The 20,128-nt window shown below is 36.0% G+C and overlaps 1 protein-coding gene and 1 non-coding gene across 2 annotated transcripts in view; one reads left to right on the forward strand and one right to left on the reverse strand.

The window, feature by feature from the left end:
* Nucleotides 1-20,128, reverse strand: part of Ndc1 (NDC1 transmembrane nucleoporin) — a 51,022-nt gene that overhangs the window by 9,761 nt on the left and 21,133 nt on the right. The window contains exons 10-16 of the mRNA XM_026382274.2: nt 19,422-19,503; nt 16,888-17,043; nt 13,603-13,848; nt 13,387-13,511; nt 11,001-11,051; nt 8,765-8,828; nt 7,212-7,312 (exon numbers count right to left, since the gene is read on the reverse strand). Coding sequence (XP_026238059.2) covers nt 7,212-7,312; nt 8,765-8,828; nt 11,001-11,051; nt 13,387-13,511; nt 13,603-13,848; nt 16,888-17,043; nt 19,422-19,503 — 825 coding nt within the window. The remainder of the gene's footprint in view (nt 1-7,211; nt 7,313-8,764; nt 8,829-11,000; nt 11,052-13,386; nt 13,512-13,602; nt 13,849-16,887; nt 17,044-19,421; nt 19,504-20,128) is intronic.
* On the forward strand, nt 19,768-19,901 carry LOC113179008 (small nucleolar RNA SNORA71). The gene has a single exon (XR_003300304.2). It is a non-coding gene; the product is annotated as a small nucleolar RNA SNORA71 (small nucleolar RNA).

The following is a 20,128-nucleotide window of genomic DNA, read 5'->3' on the forward strand; positions in this document are numbered from 1 at the left end:
AAACTGCACAAAATAAATTAGCTCTAACAGACTCTAATGGTAGAAAAGTTAAATGGAGGAGGCAAGCTAACTATAAGTTTGGTGCTAACTATCCTTAACACTTCTCTGATCCTCACTAATCTCCTTCAGCAAAAAACGTAAACATCTAGAATTTAGAATTATTGACCTTTCTCACTTTAGCTGCTCTACCTTCAATTCTGAAATCCAAAAAGACCTGAAAACAAACAAATGTTTGTTACTCCTTTGGTCATAGAAATTAGCCTGACCTGAACTCATCTGGCAGTAAAACCCGACCTGAGTTGACCCAGACTATTTAGTCTTTATCCCTCTCAATATTTTCAGCTATTCCACTGGAGAAATGCATCTGTTTATATGATTAAGGGAATTTTACCTTAGATTAATATACTAAGTTACATTTTCTAAATTAAAAAAAGTCTTAATGTTGAAATATATGATAGGGTTTTTAAAAAAGGGACTATGGACCTGTGTTCTATCTGTAGCAAAGCAAACTGTTTTCCTTTTACAATAGTGATAAGTTAATTTATGTTAAAAATGAATTATTTACTTTAATTTTGGTATTAGGGATTAACCCCAAGAGTGCTTTACCACTGAGCTACATCTCTAATTCATTTTATTTTTTTTTTAATTTTGAGAAAGGGTGGCTAAGTTGCTCAGGTTGGTCTTGAACTTACCATTCTCATGTCTCAGCATCCAGAGTCATGGGATTACAGGCATACAAACCATGCCCAGCAAAAATGAATGATTAAAAACATTAAGTAAACAAATGGCCAGGAAAATAAAACATGATTAACATTATGACAAGGTATGTGGTAAGAAATAGTTAAGGCCAAATTTATGAAGGCAATATATGAATATCTCAAATGTAGGAAGCAATGGCTTATAATATTCAATTTAAAATTCCAAAACCTTATACTTTGGCTCTTCTAAAGCCTAAAAAGGGGATGCTATTACAAAAACTGGCACATTTTTGCCCACTTATATCTACATGCAGTAGTACATGAACAAAAGCCAAAATAAAAAGAAAACTCTGCTCTCCTCTGAATATTCATCTATTACTGTCATTAACAAGTTCCCCCTGTGCAAAGCTGTGAGATTCCCCGGTCTCAAAGATCCTATTTATAATGTAGTTAAAATAAAAATAAAGTCTTACCCCCAACAAAAAGAGAAAAATTTAAAAATAAAATAAAAATAAAAAAGGCTTACTTCCAATAAAGCCAGAATCCCAACGAGAAATATGAAGGATAAGAGCTAGGCTTTGTTACTGAAAATGATGGCTACAGAGAAGTTCCTCACCCTCAGCACTACTGACATCTTGGACTGAGTGACTCTTGTTGTGGGGCTGCCCTATGCACTACAGGATGTTCAGCAGCATCCCCAGCCTCTACACAGCAGATGGCAGATCTCCTAGCTGTGTAAATCAGAAGTCTTTTCAGACATTGCCAAACATCTCCTGACAAGATAAAATGGCTCCTGGTTGAGAACTATATTCTTACAGAGAATAATAGAAATAGTGATGATGATGATGATGATGATGATGACAGCTAAATTTATTGACTGCAATTATTGTCTATCAGCAACTGAGTTAACTGCTTTATATGCATAGTCTCATTTAAATAATTTGCTAATGAAGACACACATAAAACCTAAAAAGTACTTGCTGCATTTTGTCTGATTAGATTTTTTTTTTATAACAGTACTTGCTATTTTCATTGTATACCTAATATCTGCAAGACAGCATTCTAGACCCTTTATAGTTATTATTGCTAATCCTCACAATAACTCTGCAAGTTACTATAGGTTGAGTATCCTTAATCCAAAAATCAGAAATCCAAATCATTCTAAAATCTGAAATGTTCCAAAATCCAAATTTTATACTCAAAATCTGAAAAACTCAAAAATCTGAAACACTTTTAGTCCTAAGTATTCCAAAAGGGATACTTGACCTGTATTTCCATTTTACAGATGAAGAAACTGATCTCAGAAAGTTAAATAAATCACTCTACTTGGTCACTCAGAAAGTAGTGAAGCTCTCCTGAAGGTGAACTTGGCATCTGTCTATCACTATCTCTCAGACTGCTTGTTTCCTGTGTTAACAGCAACACTTAAAAACAAAAACAAAAAACACAACAAAACTTTTTTTAACCTGAGAGCTCTTTTCTTCTATATGAGAATTCTGTCATACAACATACCAATAACAACAAAGTAATAAAAGCTAACATTTACTGAACATTTAGTATGGATCAAGCACCCCATGTGCTTTACAGAGATGATCTCATTCATTATTCACAACCCCATAAATTCCATCAACCCCATTTTCCAGATAGAGAAACTGATGTTATTAATTCAACAATGTACTTCTTTTCTCTTACATTTTATAATTTCTGAAATGGAAGCATATCTTTCAATTAATAGCAACTTATATCCAAACAAATGTGGTAAATTTCTTTTCCAAGACTTCACAAGGAAGTAGTAGGAGTTGGAATTCAGATATGTCTGGCCAGACCTCACACTTTGGCACTTTTGCCACACTGCCATTCCATCTTAAGGAAGGAGGCTAAGGAGCTAAAGATGTAACTCAGTGGTAGAGCCCTTGCCTAGTATGCAGAGGGTACTGGGTTCATTTCCCAGCACTACAAAAAGAGAGAGAGAGAGAGAGAGAAAGAGAGAGAGAGAGAAGGAAGAAAGGAGGTTAAAAAATGCATACTCTGTCAGTCCCTCAAGAGGTAAGCTGATTTGATTGATTGCTAAGATTTAAGGTTAAAAAAATCTGGTTTCTAATTCTGACTCAATCATTTACTAGATATAATCTTGAATAAATCATACCAATAAGTCTAGTCAGTTTCTGAGACTATATCACACATAATATGCCTTGTTATAAACCCATAGGGTTGTTAGAAAAATCTTTGTAAAGCATTTCTTTTAAAGTACTACACAAATGTAGGCCAAGCAGCATTAAATTCTAGGGGAACAAAGAATAGACTCTGGAGCTGGGGATGTGGCTCAAGCGGTAGCGCGCTCTCCTGGCATGCGTGCAGCCGGGGTTCGATCCTCAGCACCACAAACAAACAAAGATGTTGTGTCTGCCAAAAACTAAAGAATAAATATTAAAATTCTCTCTCTCTCTCTCTTTCAAAAAAAAAAAAAAAAAAGAATAGACTCTGATCTGTAGAATATTGGTCAAGAGTCTATAGTCCTTCAAACTTAAAGTTCTGACCCTCAAGAATAACCCCCTCCCTTTCTTCCTTCTAACCCCTACACCCTCAAGAAACCCATTAATGACCTCAAAAGCCTCCTTCTATCCCCTACCTGCAAGACTATCTTAGATTCACCTGTTATGTTCTCTGATCATTCTGCATTTCTATACACTGTGGCCTTATTACAATTGTAGTTGGTTCTTGGTATGACTCTGTTTTACAGTCTGCAAGCTCCTAAAGGGCATGAACCAGTTCTTTTTCCGTTCTGTACTTAGCATATGCTAACAGCTTAATAATTAAATATTTACTGGATGAAAGAATCTGTGAATGGCATAAAGGTAAACTTTAATACTCCAAGCAGATCAAAATTTGACCTTCAAATGATGAGGCAAAAAAAAAAATATACAACAGGGGCCAGGCGCGGTGATGCACCCCTGTAATCCCAGCATCTCGGGAGACTGGGGCAGGAGGATCCTGAGTTCAAAGCCAGTCTGAGTAACTTAGCAAGGCCCTAAGCAACTCAGCAAGACCCTGTCTCTAAATAAAATATTTTAATTTATTTTTTATTTTTTTAATTTTTTTTTTAATATTTATTTTTTAGTTCTCGGCGGACACAACATCTTTGTTGGTATGTGGTGCTGAGGATCGAACCCGGGCCGCACGCATGCCAGGCAATCGCGCTACCACTTGAGCCACATCCCCAGCCCAATAAAATATTTTTAAAAAGCAGGATGGCTGGAGATGTAACTAAGTGGTTAAGCGCCCCTGGGTTCAATCCCTAGTACCAAAAAAAAAAAAAAATATATATATATATATATATATACACACACACATATAATATAAATAACAGGGCTGATCTACATCAACATGATACTGACCTTTCAAAGAAAACAAGGCTTTCTAAAATATTTAAACATATTCTGAAAATAAAAAAAAGTACTGAAAATAAACAGTGGTGAATATACATAATGCCACAGAACTATCCTCTGAAAAACTAGAGAAAATGGTATATTTTATGTTAAGGATATTCTATCACAATTTAAAATTTTTAATTAAAAAATATCATTTTGATCCTCTTTTTATTCATAAAGACCCTTTATAAGGATGATAAAAAAATATTGTGAACTTCCACAGGATATTAGCTGTTCTCCATCACTGTTGGAGGAAATAACAATCATGAATTCAGTAATGCTTTCAAATAAATTTGCATTTTAACTAATCAAAACAGCACATAGAAACCTCTGAAAAATAGGTGCAGATGTGTCAGAACACACATTAATTATTCAGATGACAGTAACCTGTGTGTGGACTCAAGAGCCCCTAATAATAATTGTGATCTCCCAGGTGGCCAGGCCACTGGCAGGAATGAGTGCTTGAGATATCCATCACTTCTTTCCTGGCCCACTGAATAGTTTGAAGAGTGAAAGGCTCCCCTTTCCTTTCACAGTTTGCCTTTGATGATTCACAGTGAAATGGCTGATGTTATTGATACTGAGAAGTAAAACAAAAGAACAGAACAGTCCAATACAATTGTTCGTTCGTAGCACCCAGGAGCTGGTATTGCACAACTTAAATTACAGAGATACTCAGAATTACTTCCTTCACCAAGAGCAAGTATCCCTTTAGATCAAAGAACACAAAACCAAAAACATATAACATCACAACCCTGCCCTCAAATAACAGGGCCATCGGGATCATTATAATCAATACATTACATCAGAACTGACACTCAATTCAGGACCCAGAACAAAGGTTTTTGCTCACTTAACCTGAAATGAAGCAATCCAGCAGTCACCCAACAAGCATTTAATAAGAACCTGTCACCAGGTACCAAATCAGACGCTGGGAATACAGAAATGAGACGAGGTCTCTGCCTCTGCTCCAGTAATACAGGAGACAGCAGAAACAAAGACAATAAAGTACTGAGACAGGAGTTAGAAAGCTAAGTCAAGCTGATGGAGAAAAATATGTTCTCCGAAAAGAAGGAAAGAAAAGGCACTATGCACTGAGTTAAGAGTTAGACTAAGAAAATACAATATACTTTTGGGGAAACTGAACTGTCCATGGTGTAAGTGTAAGCACAGGGCTAATGGGAAGAATGGCAGAGTGGCTGGAGTCAGAACATGAAGGATATCAGTTAAAGGTTAGTAGAGACAAAAGGCCACAGTAATAACTTGGGACAGAAATGCCAAGAGCCTAAAGTAAAGCTGAGACAGGAGGCAAGGGCAAAACAATAGAGCAGTGGTGGGTACAGGTGGAGTTTTACCAGATGGTGAGCTGAAAAACCTGAGGTCAAGGAAGTTGAAGGAATTGACACAGAGACCCAAAAACAGAGGGGTAAAAGTCTGAGAATAAGGGATAAAAGTTACATATTTATCTTTATTAAGCTCTAAATTAAAACGCACCACTTGTTTTAATCACAAATGCAATTAAATTTAATTACTGTACCATTAACATTTCTATGACTTAGACCAACAGAAATCACCATATCTTCCTATTATATTACTATTCTACAATGACCTTGAAATACCATTCATTTTATTACTACTTTTTAGTTTTATTACTACTTCAAAATGGTATTATTAGATCACTGACAGATTTGCTATTTAATGCAATTTACAAGCACATATTACTATATCACAACCTTAAGACCTTGATAATTACATTTCAATACAAATGGATTTCCTTTCTAATCCTAAGTACTTTATGTATAAGAACATTATTCTGAGAGTTCATGGGCTTCACTAGACATCCAAAGACACAAAAATATTTAAAGACTTTGGCTTAGATGGTAGAATCCTAGAGTCCCAGGCTCTGGAAATGCAACATTCAGGAGATAATGAGGTCATGTGATAGTTGTGGGTTGAGAGGGCATACAAATGATTAGTGAAGAGAAGGAAATCAAAGGCCAGTGCAGCCAAGATATAGATGATTATCCAGCACTGAATTGCTCGTTACAATCAATCAGGATGGAGGACAGGTGAGCTAGTGTGCAAAACCTGCTGACTAAAGAGTACGACAAAAGGCTGACTGTGATGTGGTGCAGGAGAAAACAGACTCCAAAAAGTTTCAGGGATAGAACTGTTCTCTCTCAAGAAAGAATCCTTTGGGGAACAGGAGTCAGGGGTCGGATAATTCAAGATGGTAAGTTCAGGAAGAATAAAGGGATGTGGATCTGCAGCTTTTTCCGGCTCTATTACACTGCTAACACCCTGCAATCAGACCAGGTTTGCACCCCAGATCTTTCATCAATGAGACCTGTATGTGAGATAAAGGTAAGTCACTGCACTTCTGAGTCTCCCTCATTTGTAAAAGAGCTCAATTACCTCCATTTTGCTTACTTTGCAAGACATTAATGAGGATGACTCTGAGAACTAACAGACAACATGCTCAAGTCATGGTTGCCCTACTGTATGGTTAGACAAGCCAAGTATTCGAAGGAAAATTCTGAAAACAACCATGTGGACATACGCATCTTAAATAATATATCTGAGAAAGTGGGCACAAATAATACTTAAAAATAAAATCACTATTTTTGACGAGTAAGACTTTCTAAGAGGTAAAATACCTGTTACAATTAAACTGATGTGGCTTCGTCATTAAAGTATGCTGATTTTTAGTCCTTAGGGTATAAACTGAGGAGTGGGATAGCTGGGTCAAATGGTGGTTCTCTTCCAAATTTCCTGAGGAATCTCTTTACTGCTTTCCAGAGTAGTTGCACCACTTTGCAGTCCCACGAGCAAAGTATGAGTGTACATACATGCTCATCAACACTTACGGTATACTTTTTTTCCTATAAAATTTATACAATTAAAAGTCTTCTCTTCCTGCTGTATTTTAGATTGTAATTTTCTAAGGGTGAAAACAATATCATTATCTTAATTTCCAACATGTTTGGTTACTCAATAAATAAATATGATATATAAGAAATAAATAGAAAAGCTGGGGAGGTGAGCAGAATAACCTCTCCCCACACCCAACATACAGACTGCTTACCTCCTGCAGTGTTAACAAAGTATTAAGGATAGCTGGTAACGTTGTCTGAACAACTCCAAATCTATCTTCTGTAAATGATGCTGCTACCAAGTGTGATAGACCTCAAAGGAAAAAGAGAAAAAGTTAATTGTGCATCAAAATTAGGCCAATCTATCTGCAATACATTTATCTGAAATAAGATTAATATTCTGAATATAAAAAGAACTATAAATAAAGAGGGGGCAATTCAATAACAAAGGGGCAAAATATGGGAATCAACACTAAAAAAAAAGCATTCAACTGCCTTAGTCATGAATAAGTGGTCAAAGTTTCTGATTTAATTCTATCAGGGAATTTTTTTTTAAAAATAAATGGAGTTATAGCTGGGCATGGTAGTGCATGCCTATAATCCCAGCTACTTGGGAAATTAAAGGAAGGAGGATCTCAACTTCAAGGTCTGCCTAGGAAACTTAGCAAGACACTATACCAAAATAAAAAATAAAAAGGCCTGGAGATGTAGCTGAGAAATAGAACACTCCTAGCTGGGTGTGGTGGTGTATATCACAGCAGCTCAGGAGGCTGAGGCAGGATGACGACAAGTTCAAAGCCAGTCTCAGTAACTTAGTGAGGCTCTGAGCAGTTTACCAAGACCTTGTCTCAAAATAAAATATAAAAAAAATATATATTGAGATGTGATAAATGCTTGGAAGAACAAAGGATTAGTGACAACTATTTGAATACTTTTCACAGAATGGTCAGAAAGTCCGCTCTCAGAGTCACTTAAACATTGGGAAGGTAGTAAGGTAGTGTCTATAAGATGAAAAAAAAAAAAAAAAATAGACCTTTAGAGATGTGGGGTACTGGGAATTGGACCAGGGCTTCATGTATGCTAATCAAGCTCTCTACCACTGGGCTACATTCCTAGCTACATTCCTACTTGTAATCTTCCTGCGTCAGCATCCCAAATAGCTGGGATCACAGGTGCGCATGCTGGTACTTGACAAGATACAATTCTTTAACAATTAAGTTTTCGTATTTAACATAAGTTAAAAATAATCTGAGGCTGGGTAGAGCACTTGTCTCGCACATGCGAGACCCTGTGTTTGATCCTCAGCACCACCTAAAAATAAATAAATAAAATAAAGGTATAAAAAAAGAATAAAAAAAATAGTAATCTGTTGATTGAATATTTTGAGGTACAGAAAGATATGAATGAATCTCAGACTCAATTTCTCTGCTTATTTATGATAAAAATTTTTTTGTCCAAATCAAAATACACCTAGGACTAGGCTGTATAACTCAGTGGCAGAGCTTGCCCATCATGCGGATGGCCTTGGGTTCAATCCTCACCAGAACAAACAAAAAAAACAACTTAAATATCTAAGAAAATATTTATGTGTGTTGTACATACAAAAACAACTTAAATATAAGAAAAGTGATCTATATAAAACAAAGATATAAAAATGCGCCTGAAAAATATGAAGATTGAGATCAAAGTCCAGAAATGACTTTTCATGGATTATACTTCATTATTTGACAGATAATTAAAATCACAATTCACAGAGATTGCTTACCTTCTAATGCCCAAATATGCATTTGGGCATCTGAAAACACAGCCTGAATTGAGGCCTCTGGATGCTACCAATAAATAAATAAATAAATAATTAAAATAAGTTCCTATGGGCAAAAACTGTGTATCATTTTACCAACAGTACAAACTATTAAGAATTAAAATCTGAAATAAATTCTTATATTATATAATTTACCCAAAAAAAAAAGCATCCTACCCCAACTTCTTGTGTGACCCTTCCCAAGTCTCTACATGTCTATGTGCTTCAGTTTCTCATTTAAAATGTCATGTGTGTTGAACCCACCTCAGAGGATAAGGACAGAGATCACTTAAGAGAACAGTTACAAAAGCTCTTTTTAAACCATAAGATTTTTTAAATACATATTATCTCTCTGAAATTGTCTACCTTCAACTCCACTCCAAAGAAAAATCACCCCATCTTCTTTAATGTATCAGGGTAAGATACTGTGGCGCAACAATTGCCTCAAATAAACAAATCCTGGCTTTACTTACTGCCTAATGAAGACTATAAAGTACAACATAACAAACTATTAAGTTACATTTCTCAATATCAAACAACAGTATCTATAACCCTCTACCATATAACAAATCCACTTGCAAAATTAAAATCAAAGCAGGCATTCACTCCCAAGAGAAAAGGACGTTTTGGTTAGGGTCAACACTCACTATGTACCTCAGATTTCCTTGAGGACAGAAAGACCTACCTCACAGAAAAGCTATTATAATTCAAAAGAAGAGATTTAAGTGAAAGAGCACAACATACATGAAAGACATTTAAGGGGAGTTTTCTGATCCTCCTTCTGAAACCAAGCACTGAAGTAAAACATCAGACCCCCCTCATCTTCTTGGTGAAAGATATCTTTTTCTAATGGACAGCCCAAGGAAGATACTGTTTTGGCAGAGGTAATCATTAGTTGAGTGGATCTTCCCTTTCACCAACTGAAAAGGTAGTTTGGGGAACTTGTGCCAGGCACAGTGGCACACACCTATAACCCCAGCGTCTCAGGAGGCTAAGGCAGAAGGATCACAAGTTTGAGGCCAGCCTCAGCAATTTAAGGAGACTGTCTCAAAATTTAAAATTTTAAAAAATAGCTAGAGATATAGCTCAGTTGTAGAGTACCCCTGGGTTTAATCTCCAGATACGCAACACAAACATACATACACAACTTGAATTAATTTTTATATGTGTCTATATTCAATCAAGATTGTTCTCATCTCTTTCCAAAGAAATCAGAGGACGACTCCAAAGAATAAAAATAAATAATAGATGCCAATGCAAACTTTCATTTGAATGTATTAACTGAATGTGCAACATTAGCCCATTTGATAATATGGCAATGTATTTGATAATACAGAAAGTCAAAAGTTAGATTTAAAAAACTAAAACCAAAATTTTTTCTAACATATGGGCAAAGGTTTTGTCATCAAAAGATTGATTAAGGGGCTGGGGATGTGGCTTAAGCGGTAGCAGGCTCGTGTGGCATGCATGCGGCCCGGGTTCAATCCTCAGCACCACATACAAACAAAGATGTTGTGTCTGCCGAAAACTAAAAAAAAAAAAAAAAAAATATATATATATATATATATATATATATATATATTAAAAATTCTCTCTTTCTAAAAAAAAAAAATACTTGTGCTTAAAAAAAAAAAAAAAAAGATTAACACTCAACAGCTACAGTCACGTGAACAGAAGTGAGTCTTCAGCTTCTATGACTGAGATTGACTTTCCAGGTAGTTGTGATAGCATGTTGGCAAGTCGGAAAGTCCTTTTGTTTGTGGCCTGAAATACAACTTTTTATCCATCACAGATTTAACATTGGTCATCTAACTCAGTCATCTCTCCTTTAAACACCAAGTTGGTCACAAAGACACACAGAAAAATGAAGCCATGAAGCATCAGGAAGTCATGGGTTGCTCACTTTGTGAAGATGCAAATAGCAGGAAGGGGTTGATATTATATACCAGTACAAAGCTGCCTGCAGCCAAGAGTCTCAGGAGGCCAACTACAGTAAGTCCAGCCCCAGGAAGGAACTGAGGTGAGATGTGTATGTAGGGTGACTATTGTTCAAATGGAGGTTCAATGAAGTGCTAGGCAAAGCTGCATGACTTGCCAGAATTAAGTTATAAAATATTTACAGTCAGATCCTATCTGCTACTTCACTTCCTATTTCATTTCCTCTCCCCACATTCTTAAGGCTATAATTTCATATTCTTACCTTACTGAAAAAATACATTATCAACACCCGTCTTGACAAGAAATTCTTAATCTGAGATGGACAAAAGGAAAAAATAACACATTTACATTTTTAATTCTACTCATATATATTACACATTTCCAAGTTCCTCCTGACATTAACTTAAGTGAAAATATGAAAACATCATCTCACAACTTGCAGAGATAGAATAAGAAAATTTACAATGTAAGTCAATTTACAATTTACAATTAAGTAAGTAAATACCTTTGTACCATAAACCGGAGAGCCAAGATTAGCAACCTAACCTAAATTGCACTGTGTTCCCATATACATACATTTAACACCCAATTACAGCCTGATCATAATAGAATTCTCGATTATTCTAGTGATGTTTTCTAAGACTGTATTCTTTCTTAATTCTCTGAAACTGTCCTGCCATTTAACCTCTTATACCATAAAAAGAGCATGTGTACCCTAGAGAAAAGACACAAAGTAGTTTTCTACTAGGTGACATTTACAGGAAGCAAAATTTTCTTTGTTATCAGGTTAAAAACTAACCTGACTTAAAAATGAGATGGTTAAAAAAAAAAAAATGACATGGTAGTACTTACGGCAGAGAGACCCACATGGGATCCTGAGGTTTACAAAATGCTTTTAATTATCCTCTACTAGCCAATCATTCCATTATAAACATGTTATAATTTCTCCTATCTTATAAACAAAAACCTACTATTGCCCCATTTCTCTGCTAAATTTACAGTAAAACACCTTGACAGGTGTGGCTTTTCTGGCAGTCTCCAATTCCTCTCCCAATCCCTCCTGAACCCATGCATCTGATGTTCCCTCCTTCTCAAAACACTCCTTCCCCAGTTCTCTGTTTACCTCAACATCCTCTGCTATTCTCCCTCATCTCTAGAATATCAGTCAGGGGAGGACCCAGCTCTTGGATCTCTTTTCTTCTATATTTATATTTAAGAGTTTGCACTGAGTCTTTTGGCTTTAAATACTGTCTACATTCTGATGACTTCCAAATCTTAATAAATAAATCTTAATTAAGATCTTAATTTTAATATTTTCATTTGGTTGTCAAACAGGTATCTCAAGGTTGTCATGTCCAAAATCAAACTCCTCATTTCCTCTACTCACCTCTATCAAATCTCCTCCTCCAGAATAATCAAATAATTGCCTCAATATATCCCAACTATATTATTTCAGCTCCTCAGGCCAGAAACCTTAGTCAACATTGACTCGTTCTCTTATATTTGCAAATTATAAGCAAATACTGTAACAGCTACCCGAAAATACATACCCAAACCCTGATCACTTCTTACAGTCCCCACCAGAACCTCTCTGGTCACAGACACCACCATCCCCCACTAAACTATGTAGCAACTTTAACATGGTCTCTCTGCTTCCACTCCTGTGTAGGTTGGCAAGTCTAGACTCCAGGAGTCTAGTTTCAACCCAACCACTAGAGTAGCACTTTCAACATGTTAAGTTATTGATATAACTTAATTATAATTCTTGTGGGAGAAAACTATACAGCGGCTTTCCATCTCACTCAGAGAAAAGGCCAGTCGTTATAACTGCTAATGGCACAACAAGCTCTGGTACCTGCTACCCCTCTGACCTCATCACCCACCTACTCTTTACCTCACTTAGGGTACTTCAGTCACACCCATGTCCACCCACACTGTTCCTCACACAAGATAAGTACACTCCCCGCTCAGGGTCTTTGTATTTTGTTGTCCCCTGCCCTCCTTTCCTTAAGGCCTCTGATCAAGTGTCACCTTTCCAATGAGACTTCCCTGGTCATTCCACATAAAATGGTACTTCCTCCCTTAGGTATTCTATTTCCTTTACCAAGACTTTTTTCTATGTAAGACTTAAGATATATCAAATTTCATTCCCTTTAACTGTATTTTTCATATCCTGAACATGGTATCAGGATACATCTTATGTTAATAGCATGTCACAGTTTAAGGCTACTTTAAAATTTAATAGTAACTAAAGTATGTCTTACATTAATTCAATTAACGGCAAAGAAATATAACACGTGTGCTTGCTCTTCTATTTCCCCTCACTAGGATTAAACAAGAACTGTTTTCCCCAGCGCCTAAGACAGCATCCTACATTTATAAAGAACTCAAATATTTTTTAAGTGAAAGAATTCACACATGAAAGGCATTGTATTAGATCAAGTCTTATGAAATTGCAATTTGTCTAATTCAAACCAGTTAAATACTGGCAATTTCTTATGGGCCAACCTGATACACAAAGCATCAAAAGCAAAACAAATAAAAACCACAAAACAAAACCTACTTATTCCTGATAGCATGCCTATGTGAGATTCTGAATGCTCTCAAGGTTATATGTAAATATAAATCCTGTACCCATATCATATTACCTGTTCACGTTTATTCTGAATCCATGAATAAATCACATTGGGTTGTCTCACAGTCTTACCCTCAGCACTCATAGAAGTGCCCATGTTCTCCATAGAAGGATTAGAAAATTCTGACATTTGTTGATCTACATTAAAAAAAAAAATTATTAAGAACTTAGGCTGTTTGATCCTCTGCAACTATGAGACTTCCAATTTTAGAAAACAAATAGTCCTTACCAGAAGCAGAAGTCCATAATCTTGGCCCCCTTCTTATTAACTGAGTACTTTGCGGTGACCCATAGCAGGTGTTTACATCAAAAATTCCAGCCATTCGATTCATCATACTAGAGCCAAACGGGGACCCAAAAGGACTTGAAACATCAGGTGTAGATAATTTTGAAGAAAACAATGATGTTTTAACTAAGGGTGGTACTGAAGATCGAGGCATCTGACTAGATTTTGGTGTTTGAAAAGTAGTTTCTTCTGTAAAAGAACAGACCCAAAACTCAAGAGTCAACTTGATCCAAACAGGCTACCATGGAGGTCCCCAAATTTTATGCATCTCAATTTTCTGTTTAACACATTTACCCAAGGCTCAGTACATTGTTTCCTTTAAGGTTTATATTCCAAGATTCAGGTTTTACTTCTGCAGTTCAATGACCACTCAATAAGCTTTTTGTATCTTTTTTTCCTGTCAGATTGGTGTAGCTTCTTTTGTTTTATTCACCTCCATAAATGTTTATCTTCAAGGTCAATTTCAATTTCTCTAACTCTAAGCTATTTGGAATGAATTCATCAATTCACATTTTATTTTTTTATTATTATTATTTTTTTTAAATATTTTTTAGGTATAGATGGACACAACACAATGCCTTTTATTTTTATGTGGTGCTGAGAATCGAACCTGGGCCCCGCCCATGCTAGGCGAGTGCTCTACTGCTAAGCCACAATCCTAGCCCCAACACATTTTATTTTTAAATGACAACTTTAATTACTGCACTAGAAGTTGTCCACTTCTACTGCATGTTCCTACTGTTAACTGTTATTTGGCTAAACATACTGAATCTACACTGTGAAAATGTACAGGAAAAAAGAGTTAACTTTTTCCCCAAAGTTCTTTCAAATTAACAAAAGCCATTCTAAAGACTAATTTGCCCAAGATATCTATTAATCTGACCCTATAAATCTCACCTATAAACACCTTCTTTTACAATCATCTTATAGCTCTACCAATTTATGGTAGTTATGAAGTTATGAATTTTCCTGACACTCTAGCACCAAACCCAAAGACAAAGTGCACTAGGATTCTATCTTCTTAGTTAAAATTTGTTAATAAGAAATTAAACAAAGTACCAAATTTTCATTACATGACTTTTTAAGGGTTAGTGAAAATTAAAAATCTTTGAATAATCATTCTACATTAAGACTGAGGTTTTTGGGCTGGGGATGTGGCTCAAGCGGTAGCGCGCTCGCCTGGCATGCGTGCGGCCTGGGTTTGATCCTCAGCACCACATACAAAGATGTTGTGTCTGCCGAGAACTAAAAAATAAATATTAAAAAAAAAATTCTCTCTTTCTCTCTCTCTCTCTCCCCCACTCTCTTTAAAAAAAAAATAAGACTGAGGTTTTTAAAAGTCTTGCAATTATTCTTCAAAATTAGAGGCCAATTTTGGCTGAGTAATATAATACAACAATTTAAAATAATGAATGTCCAACTGTTTGGTTAGACCCATGATATACCCAATCCAGGATTCCTAACACACTCATTTGATAGAATATGCCTATTCAAGATTCTCTAGTAGTGCCATATCCCAAAATAATTAAATCTGAAATCCTTTGTTAAAAAAAATGTTTTTGGTAGCATAAAAGTCCTCCTTTCATATCAAATATCATCTTACCCACTAGGACTTTTTTGACACATTTCCTTTTGTTTTCATTCTTCCCCCCCTAAAAAAAAACAGTTCCAAGACTATTTTTTCATCTGCAACTCTCTGGCTTCTAATACAGTTTATTATATAGAAAGCATTCAGTGTTAGTTGAATAAATAAAACAAATACATATTTGTTGACTGTGTGAAAGGTGGTAACATCTAAAACACTCTAGAATCTTTAAAAATCTTACATTGATGATCTCATTTAAATTATTTTTCATGTGTAATCTATTTGTTTTTAAGCCAGGATCCCTCTAATAACTTCAAAAACAGTTGAGTTTGTTTTGCTTCATACAATGATGTATACAATGATGTATACATTTATACATATCATAGCTGCCAATGTTTAAAAAGTGAAAATTTTCAATTTTTTTTTTTTTTTTTTTTTTAGATTTCAGATGTTTTCTTTAAAATATCACCTCAAGGGACTGAGGCACAAAGATTACCAGTTCAAGGCAAACCTTGGCAACTTGGTGAGATTCTATTTCAAAAATAAAATTAAAAGGGCTGGGGATGTAGCTCAGTGGGAGAAAAGACTAAAAAGTTCAGATACTGTATCTAAATCCCAACATGGGAACAAGGCAGTTGACCCCCAGCCTCCCCTTGAGATGAAATGAAGCCTGTGCTATAAAGTTTACTACTATCCTCACCTGCTTTCATTAAGTGCCTAGCTGCAAACATTAATTCCTTTTATCAGTCTTACATTTTTGGTCATTTTCTACTTAAGGTATTTGGTGAAATAGCATCGTTTCCCCCACCTGTACTATTACTTCTCAGTTTTTATCTTTGAAATGGAAGGGTCACTTACATCACATTAAGTCATCTCAAAACAATAAGTGTGGAACTGGGATGTGGCTCAAGCGGTACTGCTGCACTCGCCTGGCATGCGTGGGGCGCTGGGTTTGATCCTCAACACCACATAAAAACAAAATAAAGATATTGTGTCCTTCTAAAACTGAAAAGTAAATATTAAAAAAAAAAAAAAAGTGTGATGCTTCTCTCCAAATCAATCATTTCAGTTGCTCTTCTCTAGACCAGCAACTTATTGTCTCTGGGACAGTGCAACCAAAACAGCATTCAGTATTATCTATAGATTTACCTGGCTTTCTACTGAAGTCTTATATTTAATGACCATCATTTCATCAGTCATTTAAAGATCACTGCCACTTTCAACTTAACTTTAAAAATCCTGGGATGGTGTCGTGGTTCAGTGGTAGAGCACTTGCCCAGCACGTGTGAGGCACTGGGTTCGATACTCAGTACCACATATAAATAAATGAATAAAATAAATGTCCATCAGCAACTAATTTAAAAACTTTAAAAAAAAACTTTTAAAAATTTTATTAATAAGCAAATGAAAAATTTATATATTTTTGGTGTGCAATGACTTGATGTTTTGGACTTAAATGTTTTTCAGTCTACAATGATACTCAAGTCTTTCTTGGTTTAATACAATATCCCAAATGTTAGATCAATTTTCCCTAAAAATAAACATCTCACACTCATTTAAGTATCCTCAGACTAACTACTGTCATCTTTCTTAGAAAATAAAATGTAAATGCTTTTCCCGCTCTTAGGGGTACTCAAAATTACCTGGAGAATTCAATTTCTTAGGTTCCACTGGGTATGATGAAGACACTCTCCCATTTGTAGCAGCAGCTTCTTGGTAGAGAACCAATTTCTGAGTCATATCATTTAAAAGATTCAAACACTCTCTTGAAATGGCTGCCCAGTTGTGGGGGTGTCCACCTAGAAGGCCAAACAACAGCTCTTAAGATATAATCTAATACTTTCCTCTCAAAGTCAGGGGTGGGAGAATCAATAAGAAATGTTGTATCAATGTTACACCTTGGCCCACTTTTCTTAGTTAAGCTACTATGTATCTCCAAGCCATTTAATACATAGCTATTCCACAAGTCTTTGGATGAATCAGTTTTCCCAAAATCTTGCTATTTTACCTTTGAAAAGCTCTCAAACTGGCTGCTAAAATACAGCCAAACTTTAGATCATGGTTTGATTGAGAAAAACCAGGGTTACTTCACTAGCAATATTGAACACTGCTAAGACTGTGGACAATGAACTAAGACAATGAAGGCCAGTCCAATGAAATAAACCCAGAGACTGTATGTATGGTCCATTTCCTTTTACAGTAGTACCTCCTAACGCTCAGTTTTATTTCCTGTCTAGTTTTAGTTACCCATAGTCCAAAAATATCAAGTGGAAATTTCAGAAATAATCCAAAAGTTTTACACTCTGCATAAGAAGCTGTCTCAGTTATCAGATTGACTGACATGATATTAAAGTACTAATATCTGACTATCCCTATTTTACATAATAATGGCCACATGGCACAAGGGTAGTGTACTGGTGATTTTGTTACTGTATATTGTTATAACTGTTCTATTTTCCTTCTTCTTATTGTTAATGTTACTGTGCCTAATTTATAAACTCTATCATGGGTATGCATGTATTAGAAAAAACAAAGCACATATAGGGTTTGGTACTATCCAGTTTCTGGCATCCACTGGGGGTCTTAGGACATATGCTACAAACAAGGGGAAGACTTGTGTATAACAGCAATTTTAGTTATAACATCCCTAGGAATGACTCATTATTCGATAATGATTAAACTTTAAATGTGAAGAGTTCACATATCTGCTGTCTTAAACCAGTAAACCCCACTCCTTCAAAAATTCCCTTATTCTTCCTTGTCTTCATTTTCTAAGACCTTTGTCTCCTAGAGTTATGTAAAAATCAAGTATGTTTTGTTACATTGAGAACAGGAGAGTCTCTGAATACTGTTTTACCAGTCTTGTGTACCAATCATTCCCTCCTTAAACATCTTCCCCTTTTACACAACTCAAGAGGAATCCCACTTAACCTGCAAATAAATACACAAAAAAGTAGTCCATCAATAGGGCCTTAGGATGCTATGTACTGCTATAACTCAGGATCACTAGGAACTGGGTAATATTCTAGTTAAATTTTAATAATATGCCCTACAGTGCAAGTTCTCTGGCAGAACACATGCTACCCTGTTAGAGTTTACTTGAATCTCTGGAAAATAATATACAAAGAATTCCTAAATTAACCTAGGTCTGATAGAAAAGTGTTTTTACAGTTAATTTTCCACAGTATAAGCTCTGGATTTCTTACAACTAAAAGAATGGCTCCAGTCAATTAAACTGTTACCTAATTAGATTTCATTTCTATATCACATTTAACTGTAGTAGGTCTTTTACAATCTGGAAATTGGCTCAATTTGGCAAAATAACGATGAACTAATTAGAAAGAAGATGAAAAGCTACCCGTGGTCTCTGCTCCCCTCTGGAGGTGGGGGCGGGACAGTTTCCTCTAGGAACATGGCAGAGACCTGGCAAAGTTACAGTGTCAAACAGCTTGGCAAGTTCACAGTGGAGAAGTACAGCAAGGCTGCCAAGAGCATTCTTGGGCCATCAATTCTAGTTCCTCCTACTCCCCCCCCTCCTGAGGACTGAACCCATGGCCTTGCACTTGATAGATAAATACTGAATTACATCCACACCCTTTTTTAAACTTTCCTTTGAGACAGGTCTTGCTACCTTGCTCGAGTTGGCCACAAACTTGGGATCCTCCTGCCTCGGTTTAAGTCAGGATGACATATCTACTTCTTGTTTTTGTTTTCTTTTAGAGGGAGGCAGAGGAGCATAGCAGGAGAAAACTATACTTGGAATCAAATAACAGAATTCTTATTCCAATTTAAGCCCCTTACTCTAATTAGATCTCCCACATAGGGATTAGACCACCTGATTTATAAGACTCCTTGCAGCCTAAAAACTTTATTCTTAAGTTGTACTTTTCTGCTCTAAAACTGTCAAATCACTGCATAATTTCTTGTGGAACTTAAATTATGAGTATTAAGGGAGCTGAAGGATTTAAAAGTTTGAAAATAAATACTCTTACACGTGACATAAATTCTACCCACAGCAATACAAACACTTATGCTGTATAAGATTCAAGTCAACACTTAATTTAAGGGACTCACTGATGTGTGATATTTTATTACATACACCTCTCTCACCCAAAACTTTTAATGGAGTACTTTCTGCACACACACACCTAATGAGTTCTATTACTTTTAGCAATACCTGGTTGGCTAAGGCTAAAAACTTCTTGTCTTCGAGAAGGAGAATACTGAGAAAGTAACATCAGGTCCTGCAAGGCTAAATACTAAAAGGAAAAAAAATACACATTATTTAATTTCTTAACCTCTACATTAAATCTTATTTATGAATTGGGCTCTTCATATATCCAAGGGGAAATCAAATGGACATTTTCATGAAAGAAATATTTCAGAACCATAATCTTCCTTTCTAGACTTCCAGAACTTTCCTGCTTCTATCCTCACAACCCACTGTAGGCTCCAAGTATATAAAAGAACTACATGTTGTGTCCATCTACACCTAAAAAAATAAATATTAAAAAAAAAAGAGCCCCTGTATTCGAAAGTGATCACGGGCTACCCGTGCCCTGGTCATTGATAGTGCAGGGAGAGGAATTGCTGAAAGCGTTTCCCCGTGTTTGGAGGGTCTGCATTTGTCCCTTTCAAACTCTGGAGCTTTTGTACATATATTGTCTCTCACTCTCTTACCTCCTGATACCTGGTGCTGAGGCCACTGCAGTGCACCTTCTAGCATGGTGTGGGCACTGGGGCCTTATAGAAAGGGAATCAAGGCGGGGCTCTGCCCCCGGGGACTTTGTTCATAGGCTGATTTTGCAATCACAATAGAGGTCATTTCTCCTCTATCTTTGCCTCATGCTTCTTGTTCTTAGCCCCAGCTCTGGTCTTGCTCTT

Source organism: Urocitellus parryii, chromosome 11 (genome assembly GCF_045843805.1).
Source record: "Urocitellus parryii isolate mUroPar1 chromosome 11, mUroPar1.hap1, whole genome shotgun sequence".
Classification (NCBI taxonomy): domain Eukaryota; kingdom Metazoa; phylum Chordata; class Mammalia; order Rodentia; family Sciuridae; genus Urocitellus; species Urocitellus parryii.